This window comes from Alosa pseudoharengus, unplaced genomic scaffold (assembly GCF_046254945.1).
Source record: "Alosa pseudoharengus isolate Yale_2024_CS ecotype anadromous, Long Island Sound unplaced genomic scaffold, YU_APseudo_1.1 YU_APseudo_1.1_scf_11, whole genome shotgun sequence".
Lineage (NCBI taxonomy): Eukaryota > Metazoa > Chordata > Actinopteri > Clupeiformes > Clupeidae > Alosa > Alosa pseudoharengus.
Window position 1 is genome coordinate 29,248,585 of NW_027468576.1, and position 17,182 is coordinate 29,265,766.

The 17,182-nt window shown below is 45.5% G+C and overlaps 1 protein-coding gene across 3 annotated transcripts in view; it reads right to left on the minus strand.

The window, feature by feature from the left end:
* Positions 1 to 971: 971 nt before the first annotated feature.
* Positions 972 to 17,182, minus strand: part of pip5k1ca (phosphatidylinositol-4-phosphate 5-kinase, type I, gamma a) — a 34,663-nt gene continuing 18,452 nt past the window's right edge. The window contains exons 7-17 of one of the 3 annotated variants that reach the window (XM_076278769.1): positions 15,506 to 15,805; positions 14,260 to 14,465; positions 13,670 to 13,753; positions 13,394 to 13,442; positions 11,822 to 11,906; positions 11,315 to 11,452; positions 10,715 to 10,856; positions 10,553 to 10,585; positions 10,163 to 10,264; positions 7,630 to 7,795; positions 972 to 2,972 (exon numbers count right to left, since the gene is read on the minus strand). In XM_076278769.1, coding sequence (XP_076134884.1) covers positions 2,970 to 2,972; positions 7,630 to 7,795; positions 10,163 to 10,264; positions 10,553 to 10,585; positions 10,715 to 10,856; positions 11,315 to 11,452; positions 11,822 to 11,906; positions 13,394 to 13,442; positions 13,670 to 13,753; positions 14,260 to 14,465; positions 15,506 to 15,805 — 1,308 coding nt within the window. In that variant the 3' untranslated portion in view covers positions 972 to 2,969. Of the gene's footprint in view, positions 2,973 to 7,629; positions 7,796 to 10,162; positions 10,265 to 10,552; positions 10,586 to 10,714; positions 10,857 to 11,281; positions 11,453 to 11,821; positions 11,907 to 13,393; positions 13,443 to 13,669; positions 13,754 to 14,259; positions 14,466 to 15,505; positions 15,806 to 17,182 lie in introns of all 3 variants that reach the window. The other 2 variants (XM_076278766.1, XM_076278768.1) reach the window with 2 other exon arrangements.

Consider the following 17,182-nt stretch of genomic DNA (forward strand, 5'->3'; position numbering starts at 1 on the left):
CTTAGTCACCTCAAAACAATGTCATCATAGCCGTCAGATGTTGTATGTTGTAACGTAGGCTATGTTTGGATAACAAACAACGTTAGCCTACCCTGTTTTGTTTTGTTTCGTTTGTTGCTTTCTACTGGGCCTAGAATTCTATGTAGGCTAGGCGATCTCGACAAGTTAGCCTGGGCCTACTTGCTTCTGCTAAGGCTTCTAGGCTATTATAATTTAGACCCTCTGCTTCCAACACCCAGTTCTTTAAAAACACTTCCAAACAAATAAGCAAGATATTTAGGCGGTCCACTCGGATATTATTGACACTGTAACGTTAGCTTTGCTAGCGAGCTAGAATTCGGAAGCAAAAGTAACCAGTTCAATGTAACATTGGAAACCAAATAGAATGGAAAAGATGCTGATGTCATGGTACACGCAGTAGGCCCTAAGATCAAAGATCCTTGATTACTCTGCTTTAACCCTCTCTGCTAAGATAGGCTATTATCTTAGGCTATGATTATAAAGCGCTATACAAGCCCTCTTTTATGGCCTAAGAATGAGCTTAAACAGTAACTTGCATTGATTAACTTAAATTCTGTCATAACCCCAAAATAATAAGAACTGTAGAAGGCCTAGAAGCCTGCACATTTTGGATTTGATACGCTTTGTGATATCGTATTATAGCCTTCCCCTAGCGTCTGAATTTGTTAACTGTATACATGGTTCAGTCTTTGTATGTTGAATCTTTTCACGGTAGTATTGTAATAATTTGTAGGCCTACTAGGCTATGTATGTTGATGTACCAAGGTATATTCATAAATAACAAAAACGATTATAAAGCTCTCCACTCTCACAAATCTAACGGTAGATTTGAAAGCAGGAACACAGGCCTATTTAAGATTCAGAGCAAAAATGGGTGAAAATGTAAACATATGAGGCATAAACAGCAAGCCGTTAGACACCAAACTTTTTTATTTTCTTTATTTACTCCCATTCTGAAAGTCTTCACGCACACACACTCAACACACACCACACCTGTTCATCTTTGTTGATAAACACACGGATGTTTCTATACACATACACTAAAGATTCATATTTTGATATGCATATTATATTCATTTTAAAATCATGCTATGTCTCTTTATTCAAACGACTTCCCTTCAGAGAGGACACGCAGCATTTGACCGAACATAGGCTACACGAATACAGCTAAACGGTCGGAAGAATACGCTATGGATACATTTGCATGTAGACCTACTATAAATCTCCCGTCAACTTCTGTGAAACACCATACAAAGAAACAGCTCCTGTGTACACACAATAAATATAGCTGCATCTCATAACATCTGGTAATATATTGTACAGTCCAGAATGTAGATCAATAGCATTTCTTGCAAGCAACTTGCAAAACAATAAAAATCAAATAAATCAAATAAAAATAATATTCTCCCATCCAAATGGAAAATATATTTATATATCTATATATATGTATTTATATACCTATGTACACATTCTCAGGAAAACCATTATAAAGGAATAGGATAAAAAGATGACAAATGAATACAATATCACAAAACCAAAAGGTCTAAAGAAACAATCATAAGGCAATGAAAATGAAATTTTATGTCAGAACTGTTTTTATCTTTTTTGACAAATATATTGCTGCTACTGTCCCCTGTTATAATGTATTAACAGCAATTGACTGGCCACTGCACATGATCAATGATCTGTATTGTACATTGCTTCGACAAGATTCCCTCCTGCACGCAAACACACACTCATTTAAACCCAATCAATCACACGCACGCACGCACTCACACACACACACAATAAATAAATGTAACAAAGAGGAGAGACACAATTTACATCAAGGCCATGTGAATGTACATCTTTAAATTACGTATTAGATAAGGACCATTAATGCAAAAAAGCCTTCTCGGTCTTTCAAAACGATTGTATGGACATTTTTTTGAGACATAAAACATGATAAAGTGCTGTCTGAAAGCAGCTAGGAATATGGGGCACACACACCCTAAACATGGAGCATGTTAGGAAACTATGTTAGGGGTATTTGGCCTTAAAAAATGATCTGGTCTTGGACCCGTCAGCAGGAGCACATGTTCTATCACCTCCTCAAACTGAATTACATCTCTCTGTACAGTGAAGCTTTATCTGTTAAAATACTTAAAATAACAAAAGCCCACATAGTTGATTCAGGAATACAAAACTTCACTGTGACATGTCTACTGATTAATATTATTGTTCCAGCAAATGTATTAACATTCTTGAAATTAAGCCACTATGAGGAATTTAGTCAGATTAGCGGTCTTGGAAGACTCTTCAAAGTAACATCTGATGAGGACTGATTTGCTCTCTAAACATGATTAAAGTTAGTGTACTTTAGTTTACATAAGAACTACTGTTTTTTTTTACATTTTAGTTAAATAACGCATAATGGAACTCTAGGAAAACCAGAAGAACTATATGTGGTACTAGATTGTTAGTTTAGTGCCTACCCAGTAGGATGTTGCCGCCTCCTCAGGTAAATAGCTTTTCATCAAGTAGAAAAAGGCCCAGGCTTAAAAACAACCTTTGATTTCAGCTTTCCTACATGTAAAGTGAAACACACATCACCTTCACAGTAATATCTGAAAAGTGCACAAATAAAGAAAAAACAATCAATCGTACAAAAAAAAATCATTCACTGTGATATGGGTCAAATACACATACATGGAGTGTCAGCTGATGGGAGGAACCATTACATAGAAATCCATACATTACAAATGGAGACAAATAGGAGGACACTGAAAAAATTCCCCTCTGATTTTAAGTCACAGAGTAGGCCGTGACCCCGTAGAAACTGGACACAGGGGCGGACACTAAGAGTGTGAGTGAGATTTGTCCTGGTGCCGTCACAGGTGGGTCTGTACACAGATGACTCCTGTAGGCCGGGAGGAAAAAACCAGGGCGAGTCTTCATCAGCAGTCTCATTACTGTTAGGGGGAAGCAGGGAGATAACAGTAAGAGCCCTGCCCTGCTCCACAGCATACGAGTTTCAATGTTTAAGATTGTATGAGGACATACTAATTAGGAGGCAAGTGATGGCAATGACCTCTTAGATTGTCACAAGACTAGTAATGCTTTCTCATGCGCACTGTAGCGATTGGATGAGGAGATGTCTCCTTGATTTATACTGAGCTAGCGAGGCCAAAGACGAGGGTCTGAATTAAGTCACCACATACAGTACAGGGCAGATCATTTAGAGCAGAAATTCACATTGAACTGACAGAAACCACATTTAAATGTAAAACACTACCCAAGGTGAAGGTGAAAAAAAAAACAAATAATTCTGTTTCTTATTAAGAGCTCATATAAATGCAGTTCATTTTTTATTGGTTTGATTAAAAATCAATCAGACCAGACTAGAGAAAAATTCATCTTAACCTGAAACTTTAAAAAGTATCCTCAGATAAGATACTTGTTTGAAAATGACAGCCTTGGGCACTCCGGACACCAAAAATGGAACTTTAAACGTCACATGAGGGGTTTGTGGTCTGTGTTATGTCTGAAAAACCACCGTACCCATTTTACATTCTTACCTGTCAGACCAATAACTCTGGGCATAAATACGGGTCAAATATGAAAAGAAATGTGTTGAAGAAACAAATCTGGTCATTATACATGGTTAATTGACCTATACTTATACACTATGATGATCAATATTACTCTTTCGTTTGAAACCTTAATCAATATGGAGACTTCAAGCATAGGAATTTACATGCAAACACAACATGACTGCGAGAGCAATAGAAAACCATACGCAAACAAAATATACAAAGCCGCCAATGCTGGCTCGTAATGTATCACGCAGTCAAGCCGGCGTGCAACAGAGGTGGACTGAAAAGGGTGGAGATGGCCCCCACATGCGCTGTGTCTCACACTTACGGTCTGGCTCTCCCTCTCCCCATCGGCCAGGCTCTCTGGCTCGCCGCCATAGTGCAGCGGAGAGTACACCCAGGTCCTGTCCTCCGGCTGAAGTTACGGCAGGCAAACAGCAGAGGGCACCACACAAAGCAAGCCGTCGATGCACACGGAAAAAGAGAGAGAGAGAGAGAGAGAGAGAGAGAAAGAGAGAGGCAGCACAGGCAGGCAAAGAGGAGGAGGAGGGGGAGAGAAAGTGAAGAGAAGACAAGGCAGGAAAAGAACATTAGAAATGCAGCAAGGGGACAAGATGAGGGAGTGTGTGGGGTCAGGTTCGGGAGACACAGAGAGAGACAGAACAAGAGCTTGGAGGGCATACTGCTATGATCAAATCAAAGACAAAAACACCACTGACACCACTTCATGCATTCAGATTGATTCAAGGTTGGGAATTCTAGAGGCCTATACGGGAGGATTGCTCTGTGTGCTCTTCAGACCCCGTCTTGTATTATAGTAAGTGGGGGTGAGTTCAAGCAGGACAGGAGAGTGTGACGGGGAGTTGTGTGGCTGCAGCCAGGAAAGGAGACAAATTAAGTGGGCAGGAGGGAAAGGTGCCAGGACAGCCACAGCAAAGGGACTACAAACTGCACCCTCCCTAAACACACACGCCTACAGGAGTCCATTAAGTTCTCAATGGGAGCTCTGTGTTCAACTCCGAGGGTGACGGGCTCTGGAGGCAGGAGGATAGGGAAAAAAAGACCCTCTATACACGTCTTTGTGAGGGCTTTTCATCTACTATACAAACACCAGTCCAATGGACAAATAGATGTCTTACAAACTGATGTGAATAGAGCAACACTGAGGTTCAGCCCACCAATTTCACACCAAAGAAAGAGGTAGGGCGAGAGGAGACTTCCTACCTTACTTGTCTCCATCTTGTCTGCGTTTTGTGACACTTTGGCTAATTTCTACAGTTCTGGGGGTTACTACAACAGGAAGGATAACTTTTTACACCATGTTAACTTATAGTTCTTTCTGTTGTCTTTACAGCAAAATCTAGATTTAAAGATGGAGTCCGCAATTCTTGTGAAAGGTTGTTGATATTATATTTGAACAGCTGATCTAATTACACCCCTCCCTTCCATGCTTCTGAAGCAGCATGTTTGTTTGGAATTGTTTATTGCTCGGTTCAGCCCCCTATGTTTGTGTACTATTTACAGAAACCAGGCCTGTGTGTGAACACTAGCATTTTTTAAGTGCACATACTGAACATACAGGTTGAGGACTGCGAGGAGCAATGCGCTGAATTTGACAAAAATAATATTACATTAGAATTGCAGACTGCAGCTTTAATTCAACTCTGACTGACCCATGCTAACTGCAAATGGCACACATTCTGAAAAACATTGGTAGCTACTACCTATCAGTTTTCTGATATGTAAGGGGGGACTATTTGAATGCAACTAGAGCAGCACACTGAAATGCCTGTGGGACTTACACTCCAGCACAGAATAGAGACTGGCCGTGGTGCTAGAGATGACACCTGCAGACAACCATCTGAAAACTGAGAGCACAGCCAGGATGGAAGGATGGAGAGGGGGAAAGAGAGACAGAGAGAAAGAGAGAGAAATATGGAAAGAAAGGGATGGCACAGACCACTGGAATGAAAATGGCATGGATGGCAGGAGATGACATCTGTTTTTCCAGTCATATGCAATGCCAACTGCGAAATGAGTGACTGATAGTAATGTGCTCCAAAGGGGCATGATGGAGAGATGAGGAGTGTCTCCCAGACACCACCACGGTGCCCAAGTAGGGAGGTACATGTAACCAGTATTTTACAAACAGCAACCTTAATAAGGCCCTCGTGATTACCACTGTATGAAAGACAAACTGTGTGATGTGTTGCTGGCTTGTGTTAAAACGAGCGTAGTGTTTGATTAAAGGGCACATTAAAGCCTAGCGTGGTCCAACTACAGCCCTGCCTGCTGCGCCTCAGCTGGGTCTTCTCTCTGGGCTGTGTGAGTGGAGCCAGAGCGTCCCCGGCGTGTGGTGCGGGGCGACGGAGATGATGATGATGTAGTGCAAGGTGGCGGAGGCTGAATAATTCAGATGGGACCTGATGCTGGCGCAGTACGCCACCTCCCCGCTGCCACGCGGGCGCTCTGGAGAGAGCAGACGGGCAGAGAGCAGTCCCGGCCCATGTTAGTGCAAAAACCTCCACACAACCAACTCCATCTCCCCGCTCAAACAGGGCACAGTTGCTTATGAAGTGCCAATAACTAAACAAGGATGATCATCTCCCTTATCAACTTTCAACCTATGTCAGTGGAGGCACTCACACATACACACACTTTTGTGGTCATAAGTGACCCACCGGACCCATCTTTACCTCTATTACCTTCTTATTCAGGTCAGTTTATAGCCTGCAAAGGAAGGTGTCAAATCAGGACCATAAAATGGATCATGGTTCTATTCCTAGGTGTGAACCAGTTTCCGACAATGATTACGGCAGACAGAGGGTACCCTCATCATTGGCCCTATTCAACACATAAATTAGCCCCACACACGCAAACACACATACACAGATCACTCCAATCCATCCCACGCTGTTCAACCAAATTACCACTAGTTATAGCAAGAAGTGAAAAACATAATGACCCAACCCAAGCAGAAGTCTTATTCTATTTTTAGCCAGATCACAGCAGGGCATGCAAGACAATTACCACACTGACGCACAGACAGGAAAAAAAGCAAGAACACACACACACACACACACACACACACACACACACACACATAACGCATGCACACACAGTCTCATAAACAGAGCATGTTGACGGCATGCTGTGAGTTTAAGGGAGGAGGTGTCATCAGTCTGCTCCCCGCCATCTCAGAAAGTCCGTCTCAGGGAGCGCAGCCAGGGCCAGAGGAGTATATCTCTGTGAGCTCGGCGCTGTGCTGGGTGTCAGCTTTAACTCGTAATCTCAAAGTGAGATCCGAGCCCCGGCGATCTGGTGACAGGGACTGAGACGACACAAGAGGCAGACTGGGCCACTCGACTAATCACACACACACACACACACACACACACACACACACAAACACACACACACACACGGCACTCGCATTCTGATCTCAGCTCGCTCACCCTTCCCAGTTACACGCTGGCCTCTCCGCTGGGTTTCTGTGGGGCAACGTACAGTTACAGTAGCCCATCCCTTCTGAGCATCCGACACAGACTCTTCCAGTGAGGCTACACCGGCGGGCGCGTAACTGAAGCATTCCGTTCGTGGAGCGTCTGCTGCAATAATTAGCTTCCACTATAATCAATGGAACTGGCTACACCAGACGTGATAGCGGCACGTACCTTTGAAAAATTAGACCAGTCTTCTAAAACTGTTTTTACGCTCCGCGAACAGAGTGCTTCGGTTATGTGCCTGGTGCAGCCCCGGTCTTACTCTACTAGTGACCATGACAGCCTTCCAGCTCTGTCATCTCAGTCATTTCGTTCTGTTGTCAGTTCTGTTATGTATGGCCATACAATGATATGGTGACAGAGAGTGACTGTGTGTATGAGAAACACGTATGAGATGGAACGTATGGGGGGGGGATTTCCACAGAGGCTATATTTGGTCTTGTTCATTTCTAAAAGCAGGGCTGGAGGCTTATCTCACCGGCCGCTTCTCTTATTTCAGGACTTGGAAAGAGAAAGAACAGGATGCTTACGAAGTAGATGTCTGTGATTGGCACGTCCTCGTCTTCGTCTATGGAAGCCCTGCTGGGACACCCGGACGTCTGGCTGGCCTGGTCGGACTCCACCATCACCTTGGGACTGGCAGGGATGGGGGAGGCGGAGGCAGAGGCGGCAGCGGCAGAGGCCTCTGGCACCTCACTGCATGAGACAGAGAGAGAGAGAGAAAGACAGAGAGAGAGAGAGAGAGACAGAGAGAGAGAGAGAGAGACAGAGAGAGAGAGAGAGAGAGAGAGAGACAGAGAGAGAGAGAGAGAGACAGAGAGAGAGAGAGAGCGACACACACAGCATCAGTGAGCTGTCATCAGAACCACTCAGGGTAGCCACTCTGACCCAGCCGACCTCTCTCTCTCTCTCCCCCTGTCTGTCTGCTCTCAGCAAGAGCACTCCAGATTGTGCATAAGAAATAGCTGGCCCTGGGCTGAGCCTCCCTGAATGCAAACTATTTGGTGTAATTACTCTGAGGTGGGAAGCGTCTGGCTGAGAGAGGGAATGGAAATGCTGCCAAAGTCAGTCTTGCATTGAGTCCAGCAGATTAATTCCTCCACCTGTTTCTAGAACGGGTGCTGAAAATCCAATGGAGTGATGCAAAACATGGAGAGTGTGTGTGTGTGTGTGTGTGTGTGGGGGGGGGGGGCTTTTTGGATAAAACTGTGCCACTGCTTCACCTGTTTGTTGTTAAAAGAGGAGAGTTAACGTGGCACAGATTTGGATTTGTAGGGTCAGGGTTTCAGACAGACAGACCTCATTAACAACCTGCCACTGTCTGGAATATGATGATAATTATTATCATCACCATAACTAATCTTATCCAATCTGCTTGCTCAGTTTATTCAGCTTAGCTCATATTAAAAAGTCTGTCTGCACAATCCTTCGCAAGGCCTTGTTGGCAAACTTCTGATTGGCTGGGGCTGCTGGCATGAAGGAATTGCCAGTCAGAGTATTGCTGCAGCCAAAAGATTAATTCAATTAATTTCTACTTACAATTAATACATTTTGGGATTATTGTCCTTTGAAACAGCAGTACCCGTCACTTTATATTGTACCCTTGTATCGTAAAAGCACCAATTACTTAGCCTGGCCCTTACCGCCTGTGACTACGATTTCTCTTCGTCATACATACGTGCGAGGCTGAAATCTAATTTTGGCCGGAAGTACGTAGGATGGTAACACCAGGCTACCAATTACTGACCCTTCTAAAACAACGATGTTTTTTAATACTTCAAAATAACATTTGATAAATGAACCTTACATTTTTCAGTAGCACATAGGTGTGTAGATTTGAACAAAATCTGGTTTGGGTCTTACCAGGGTTTTTACTGCCTGAAATATTAGATTTTGTTTACCACGCTCGTGCTGGTGCTAGTGCTGGCCTGGTGGGTCGCCTATTCCCAACCTTTCTTACGGCACATCAACGGTTAGACCCAGAGTTCTTGTCGCAAATCAAAATTCCACTGGAGCTCCAAGCGGATTTGTACACGCAGCCTTACAACACTGTTTACAGCTCTTCGAGTCACGGTAAAATGTAATTTTTGGTACATAGCTAATTTAGATACACTTATGGTGTGGGTGCTTGCGTTTCTTTAGGAATCCGCTGTCTTGGTTTGTATAGAAATTAATATTAAGTGACACATACACGTAAGAGGTCGGAAATACGGGACGGTTGGTAATAGGTGACGTTCCGATATAACTGGACATACAGTACATGCCTACTGAACTAACTAACTAAAAATGATGAGCTCTTTACTTTTCCAGCAGGCAGATCCAGTAGGTGAGGTTTCTTTGAGAGGGAGCTTACAGGACCAGATGGCCGATTTCCCGACTCCCGCTCAGGCTGTGGCTCTTGCCCAAATAAAGCCCTTTTTACCATATGTTTTGTCGCCCCTCAGCCACCCTGACCCACTTCTCCCCCGCATTACCGATTTTTAAAAACCACCCCCCCCGAAAAAGGTCATCATCTCGCCCATTCACTCTTAACCTAATTACTGTCAACGCTCTGCAGTGGGTCAATACTAAAGACATTACAGAGCATCTCTGCCAATCGGCAAATGGGGCTCCGGCTCGGCGCGCGCTGGATTAGAGGATATTAACTTACGAGAAACAAAAGGGGACACGGGTCATAACAGGCGCATCATTGTCCCGGGCCTGATGTTTTCGGGACAAGCTGCTATATTTAACGTGCTGGCTGGAGTTACAGTCACGCACATTGCCTTGGGTCTGGGACACAGAAAGAGTCTATGTGTGTGTGTGTGTGTGTGTGTGTGCTCTTCTGTCTGAGGGCTGGGGAAGATTGATGTGTTATTATGCATGTCTTGTGAAAGCCTCTGTAATACTGTTTCCAAAGGAAGGTATGGATTGCTGCGAGCCGCTTTATCTGGAGGATTAATTCTAGGCAGTGCACTGTCTCTCTCTGAATATGAGCTCTTGTGTGTGTGTGTGTTGTGTTGTGTGTGTGTGTGTGCACTTCTTAGTCTGGAGTGTGAGTGTGTGAGTGTGTAGGAACCACACCTGGTCTCTGGCGAGGGCTGTGGGGCGCTGATGGTCGGCTCACTGTCGTGCCTCTTTACCTCCACCTCCACTGTGATGGTCTGCTGGTCCTCGTCCTGAGTCCTACACACACACACACACACACACACACAGTAGTTGAGGCGAGCAGTCACACACAAAACACCGCCAAGAAGGCCTCACACATCTGCTTGCACAGATTACACCTGCAGTGCTCATTCTGGGAAGTAAGCCAGAGAGGGACAAACACTGATAAACAGCCCATTCTCACTGCGCCACAGGCGCCTCCAGATAGAAGCCTGGAGTAAATAAGTGAACGTAAAAATGCAAGTGGAATTGGTTGTGATAAAGCATGTGGGCTTGTGGAGCAGCTTCCATTCTCCTTCCACGTACCTGCCCTCGTGGCTCAGGGACTGGGTGTGTCTCCTGCAGAGAAAGTCACACACAGAGAAGGGGAAAAAGGGCGTTGAGGTCACCGTCGCATGGAGGCGTGAGTATGCGTGAATGGGGGCGAGCATGCGGGGGTCAGCAAGCCTGAAAACGGTCAGGGTTTACCTGTAGCGGGGGTGCTCAGAGGTGTCCGACGGGGAGCGTTCTGGAATGGACAGAGAGGTGGTGGAGGAGAGGGTGGTGGCGATAGATGCCGTGGTGGCCTCTTCGAACGACGGCGGGGTGCAGGGCAGCAGGTCTGGCCGGCCTAGAGGAAGGAACCAGAGTCACAGGGGTTAAACGCCAGGGCCAACCACAAACAAGTAATGAGGGTTCTTGTTGTGTAGTAAGATTGCCTTGAGAGAATAATTGTCAAGGGTGGAAAAGCGAAAGGCAAAGCTCAGAAAGCAAATAATGCTCATGTTGTTTATCAATCTATATACGCACACTAAGCGTACTTTCACTCACACCTTCCTGAACTACACTGATCAGGAATTCCAGCAAGCCTACAGCCCAGCATTCAGAAGCGCTAATGCCTAGAACTGGAGAGCTCTGACCTCCTCAAGTAACATAACGGCAGCCATTTGTGCTGGCAACCAAAGCCGTTGGCTTCAGCACACAGACGCACTGGGGGTGTTTTTCATTAGCGGCTAAGCCAGCAGCCAGACACAAGTCCGTTTGTAGTATGGCTACCTTCATCATCCATTGTGGGGAAACTGCGGGCACCTCGTAGGTCGTAGATGTTCTCGTCCCTCTCGGAGGGCAGCTGGCTGGCCGACCACGCCGCCCCGGGGCCTGCGTACTTGGGCACCGTCGTCGTCGTCAAGGACACGCGACCCCTCTTTGAGGGTGAGCACTTGAGGGCTGGAGCAGAGAGAGAGGAAAGGCAGAGAGAGATCATTACTAAACCACTGGAATGCAAGCTTTGACTCCCAACCCCTGAAAAGTGCCCCTGCAGGGAAGGGATGCTCGGCCAACAGAATAAATTCACACGCAATGGAAGTTTCAATTATAAGGAACATTACAAACTAGGTTAAGCTTTAACAGGAGAGTCCATTCAAAAGTGTAAGCTCTTACAGAAACAAATCAAAGGTTCAAGTCAATCTTTGTCATTTCCCCCTCACATTCATCAGATGAATCTATAGCATTGCATTACTGGCTGCTTAAGGAGTTAAGACATTGCCTAATGTAGACAAGAGGGATACAGTCAGTCTAACTGTCAGATATACTCACAGGAGGTCTTCCTGAAGACTGTGTTGCTCATGAACTTGAAGAAGCGATCTGCATAGAAACCAGGCCGGTGGACAGACACAGTGTCCTGAAAAGACACAAATGGAGAAACTAAAAATCCCAAGGGGGTAGGGCACATAACTTAGTAAGCATAATAAAAATAGATAGAATGCATTGTATAGCGCTTTCAAAAAACCCAAGTATGCTGTAGTAAGTCTAGCAATATACTGTAAAATATCAGATCGGAGAGTCTATAGGTTAAATGCAATTTCAAAAATGGGGGGAAAGGCACTGTAGAGTTTGGGGTTTGCCATTATGCAAACCAGGGAGGCAACATCACAAAGAGATGGTTGCCATCACAGTTACAGGGATCATCCTCTATACAATAGGTGGATGTGCGTCCAAAATAAATGTATAAATAAATAGATAAAATCATGGAATCATAGAAACAGTGAGCCATTTGATTTCCCCTGCAGCTGGTAGCCCGGCTACCAGCTGCCCTCACACCAGCGCTTGCGTCATCGGGAGGGTGCGAGGTTGCTCCGTCACCGCCAGTGACAAAACGAGCGTGAGGCTATAATAAGACCTGCCAGCTGCTGTTGCTGCTGTGTGTGAGAGAGAGAGTGTGTGAATGAGTGTGTGAGGGGGGGGGGGGCAATGTCTGTGAGCTACAGGTCAGAGTTAGATGTGTGCTAACGGTGCAGAGGAGAGCAGGTGTCTCTCCTCATCGCCAATCAATTACATTCAAGCACAAACAACGGGTCGTTGCAAATTACTCACCTACACATTTAAAGACGCTATCACTCAGAGGATCACTGCCTGTCACTTTCCACATTTACTTATTACACTGGACGGCCCTTACTAGATCTCTGTGCACAGGGTTATAAACAGGTTAAGGTATGGACAGGATTGTGGCATGCCACTACCTCTGTGTCAACGTGGGAAACGTTACGTTTTAGTCTGTTCTTACTTCAAACATAAATGCATGAGGGGAAAGAAAGGCACTGAGGAGATAATCCAGGTCCGAGAGAGAGGGAGAGAATGAGTTAAAGTGAGAGTGAGAATGAAACAGAAAAAGAGGCAAAGGGAGACGGAAAGAGAGAGGAGAGAGAGGATATAGAGAAAGAAAATAAGAGAGAGAGAGAGAGAGAGAGAGAGAGAGAGAGAGAGAGAGAGAGGAGACAGATAGGAGGAGTGAAAGAGATAGCAGGACTGCCTGTGCCCTCTTATGAATGATTAAACGAAACCTCTGAGCAGACAGATCAGCCTCCGGACCGTTTGACTTGATGGCCAAAGCATCTGTGCAGGGCTTTAGACAGAAAAAAACACAACTAGTGCTGGCGATCGCTGGCATGGCCGAGACTTTAAATCTTAAAGCACAGACATCCGAGCACCGGTGCGTTACGCAACACATAAGCTGGAGAAAAGACATATTTGCATGATTCCTCTATTAGATGATTTTTGACAGCGATTAGACAGCTCAGACAGGAGTGGAATACGCTAGCGGGGGTTGGGGTGTGGGGTGTCGGGTGTGTGTGTGTGTGTGTGTGTGGGGAGGGGGGTGACTTGACTTACCCCGTCGTGAACAAGAGCTTTCCACGTGTGCTCCAATTTCTTGATCAGCCTACAAAACACATGACAGGAGAGGGAGAGAAGAGAGAGTTGGTGAAGGAGTCGACTTTTAAGGACACACTACCTAAAATAACTAGCAGGATGGTAGGAAAGGCTAGGAGGTAGGGAAAAAGGAGAGATTGGATCATTCTGGCAGAGGCTGAATGGACTCTTTCTGCAGGAGGCAAGAGGCTTCGAGTGCATGTGGAACTGCTAGACAGCCAGACATGACTCACTCACCTGTAAGACTGCAGGATGTCAATTATTCCAACGTAGAGCAGCAAGCGCTCCCCTTTGCCATTGACAGCTGGAATGCCACCCATCCTGCCAGGAGGAAAGAAGACAGAGGCATTATTTGGGCGAAATGTGTGGAAGCGGATTTAGTCCAAAATAAATACAATGAATTCTACAAGGCATTCGTTTCCTGGGTTGGTCAACTTTCACATTAGTCAACCCATAACTTTCAAGTGGACCAATTTCGACAACTTGGATGCAGAACCCTACATCTAAATAGAATCAGTTCTGTTCTAGGTGCTCGCTGGTTGCAAAGAAATCTACCATATTTGTCTTAGATTTGACATCCGTAAAAGTGGATGAAGTGATGGTGCCAAAGTATATTTTAGACAAACAGCATATGCGAGAAAGCAGGCTGTTTGTGGGTGACAAGCCCTTGCCTTTGAGGGTGCATGTAAAAGCAAAAGTGAAAAACCATGGTGTGACAGCAAGCAAGAATGTGTCGTACACCACTGCAAATGTGTGAGGATGTCTGTAGGGGTGTGTGTGTGTATGTGTGTGTGTGGTGTGTGAGTGAGACTGAAAGCGGTACACACATGTCCTCCGTGTCGATGGCCTCTCCGCAGGCGGCCCCGCCCTGGATGGACTCCATGGCGGTGGAGTAGAGGGCCTTCTGGGGCAGGGGCCTCTTCTCGTCGCTGGCCGCCTGCGGGCCCTCCGCTTGCTGCTCCCGCTTGGCCTGGTCCAGGTTGTGCACCCCCAGCAGCAGGCTGTAGTCCATGATCTTAAAGCTCTCCAGCACCTGGCCCACACCACACACCACACCACACCACACACCACACCACACCACACACCATCAGACACAGCAGGAGTAGTCTACAACCTCTGAGAGGACTGTTCTACCTGTTCTATCATGAACGGGTCTTAAACACCCTTAAAGAATACTATTTTAAGGGTTCGCTGACTATTGGTTTTATTATCATTTTCAAATGTGGCACCATGAAGATTTTTCATATCAACACATGAATTGAGAATGAGATCTTTAAATTAAATGGATTATACTGTTCTACACAGAAGCCATATTACATTACATTCCTTGATAAATTAATATATACTCAAGCTGGAACCTTCATACCAGTAAAGTAAGACAGGTTTAAAAGAGACCGTCTGCTGTGATTTGCGAAAAACAACACATTGAAGAGTTTCTCAGTAACATGACGTTCTAGCCCGCTCTGCCAGATTACATCTCCCCGGCTCAGTGTGTTTACTGGGATTAAAGTCTGAAAACACTCAGCCGTCAACAAATTAGCTTTGGTGGATTTTCTACTAGGCCTACGAGGAGCCAATGGGGAGTGGTCTAGATAATGATAGAGGTAACGTAACACCAAATCCAGATGTAGATGCAGGGATGATGCAGTTGGACTTACTTTCAGAAGTCATGTAGTATAGCTGTGGCAGACCTGACTAGAAGATCACATAACCATTTGCGAAGGGAAACGGTTTATGGCTTTCCGCTCATCCCTACTAGGTTTGGTGAGTTTTCATGAAGTAACAGCTTTGCTTTGGGAGACTGAATCTCATGAGCACAACTTGGGTTATGAGTAAGTTGGTCCAGTCAAGTCCAACAAAATGAGCGCTCACTACCAATGCCCCACCCAAACAAGTCACAATGAGCAGCAAAAAAATAAACAAGTAGTTGTAAACAAGTTAGGAGGGAGTTAATTCTTAGGATAATTATTGTTGAAATACAACCATTGACTTTGATACTGAACAAAATGTGAAGCTAATGAGTGAATGAATGTATTATTATTCTTGTAATTGTAGGCGGAAGCTGTAACTCACCAAACAGTCTCTCTGTAGGGTCTTCACCAGGGCGTTGTAGGTGTCAGTGTCCAGCATCAGGCCGTCCTGGAGGTCCTGCATGAAGTCCAGGTCCTTGAAGGTGGGCTTGGACTTCTCCCGTTCCTTCTTGGAGGCTCGTCGCTTGTACGTGGAGCCCTTCAGGTCGTACTTGAGGTGCATGCACACCACACGGGGCAGGATGTTGTTCATGACACACACACGGATGTTCTTGCCACCCGACTGCACACAGTAAAGGCCGTAGAACTTGGGAAGCAGCGTGCGAGGGTTCTGGTTTAGGTTCTGTAGAGGTGGAGATGAACAGAACGTGAATATGACTGCTTCGTGCACATGTATGTGTCTCTGCAAATGCATGTTCCTCAAACCGGTTAACAGAATAGCACACAAACCATAAATCACAACACAAACCAGTAACCTCATGCTAAGTTATTTAGATTCCTCTTGACACCTCTACACCAACAAAAATAACTTTTAAGTGCATCACAATTGCTAGAAACAAAATTAATTAAAGGAGAAAACCGGTGATTTTTCACAGATCTCTTGAGTTCCTAGGTGGTCACGTTAGAGCTTCCAGGCAGCTACGGTGCTACACTCTCAGTGACGTCGAGAAACGGATATCTATGTGAAAAAATGCCAGATTTCTCCTTTGAGCAAAACAGTCTATGAATAGTGTAAAATCAGTTAAACCCTGACACCAAAGATGCAAGAGAACAACAACAAATAACCACAGTGGTTGTCCTGGCGATCATGCTTTCATAAAATATCTCTTCCATGTTAGTTGTTGCACAAACCGAGTTAGGCAGCAAACAACTGCATGTTATAAAGTTATTGCCCTTTGCAACTTACAATCCTATTAGCACAATTACAGAGCAGTCAAGTCTTTATCCACTTAATGTGAGCTGCTTGGCCGAGCCAAACACACACACACACACACACACACACACACACACACATTTCTGCGCCAACAAATGGCTGTAAACTGATCGTCACATGCACGGAGGACACCTCACTTCAGACACAAAGGGTTGCGCAGGTAAACGGTCGCTCCTACAGGTGAGCCGAGTGTCTGTGGAGGGGAAGGGAAGGGGCAGTGCAGCCTCTGCTCACTGGGGAGAGAAGGCCAGAGGACAGAGGGGGAGAGGAGAGGAGAGGAGGAGAGGGGAGGAGAGGAGGAGAGGGGAGGAGAGGAGGAGAGGGGAGGAGAGGAGGAGAGGGGAGGAGAGGGGAGGAGAGGAAAGGGAAAAGAAGGGATGGCTAGAAAGGAGCCTGGAGTCTGGGGACAGAGATCAGACCAGTGGCAATATAAGCAATGGGCAGGAAGGCGAGGTAGACTTAAAGAACTAGGAGGACTAGAAACACCATGAGTACTCTAGACCACACCACTGTTTTCGGAGTCCTTCTAGGCTGTGTGTCCGTTCAGGCTTGGATTACTTGCTTGGCTAGACATTGGACTCATTAGAGTTGTGCTGGCAAAGACTGGAGAAGTGGACATATATGGCCATGCGTGCTTCGGAGCAGCAGTTTCAAGTGTGACAGCCGGAGTAAGCCCTGCTGCAGTTCCAGTCTGGTAGCTCAGCCACTTCCCAGAACACAGGGCTGCTTAAGTGTAGTCTGCACTTTCAAAACAAACAAAGAAAATGCTTTCAAAACATACACTAT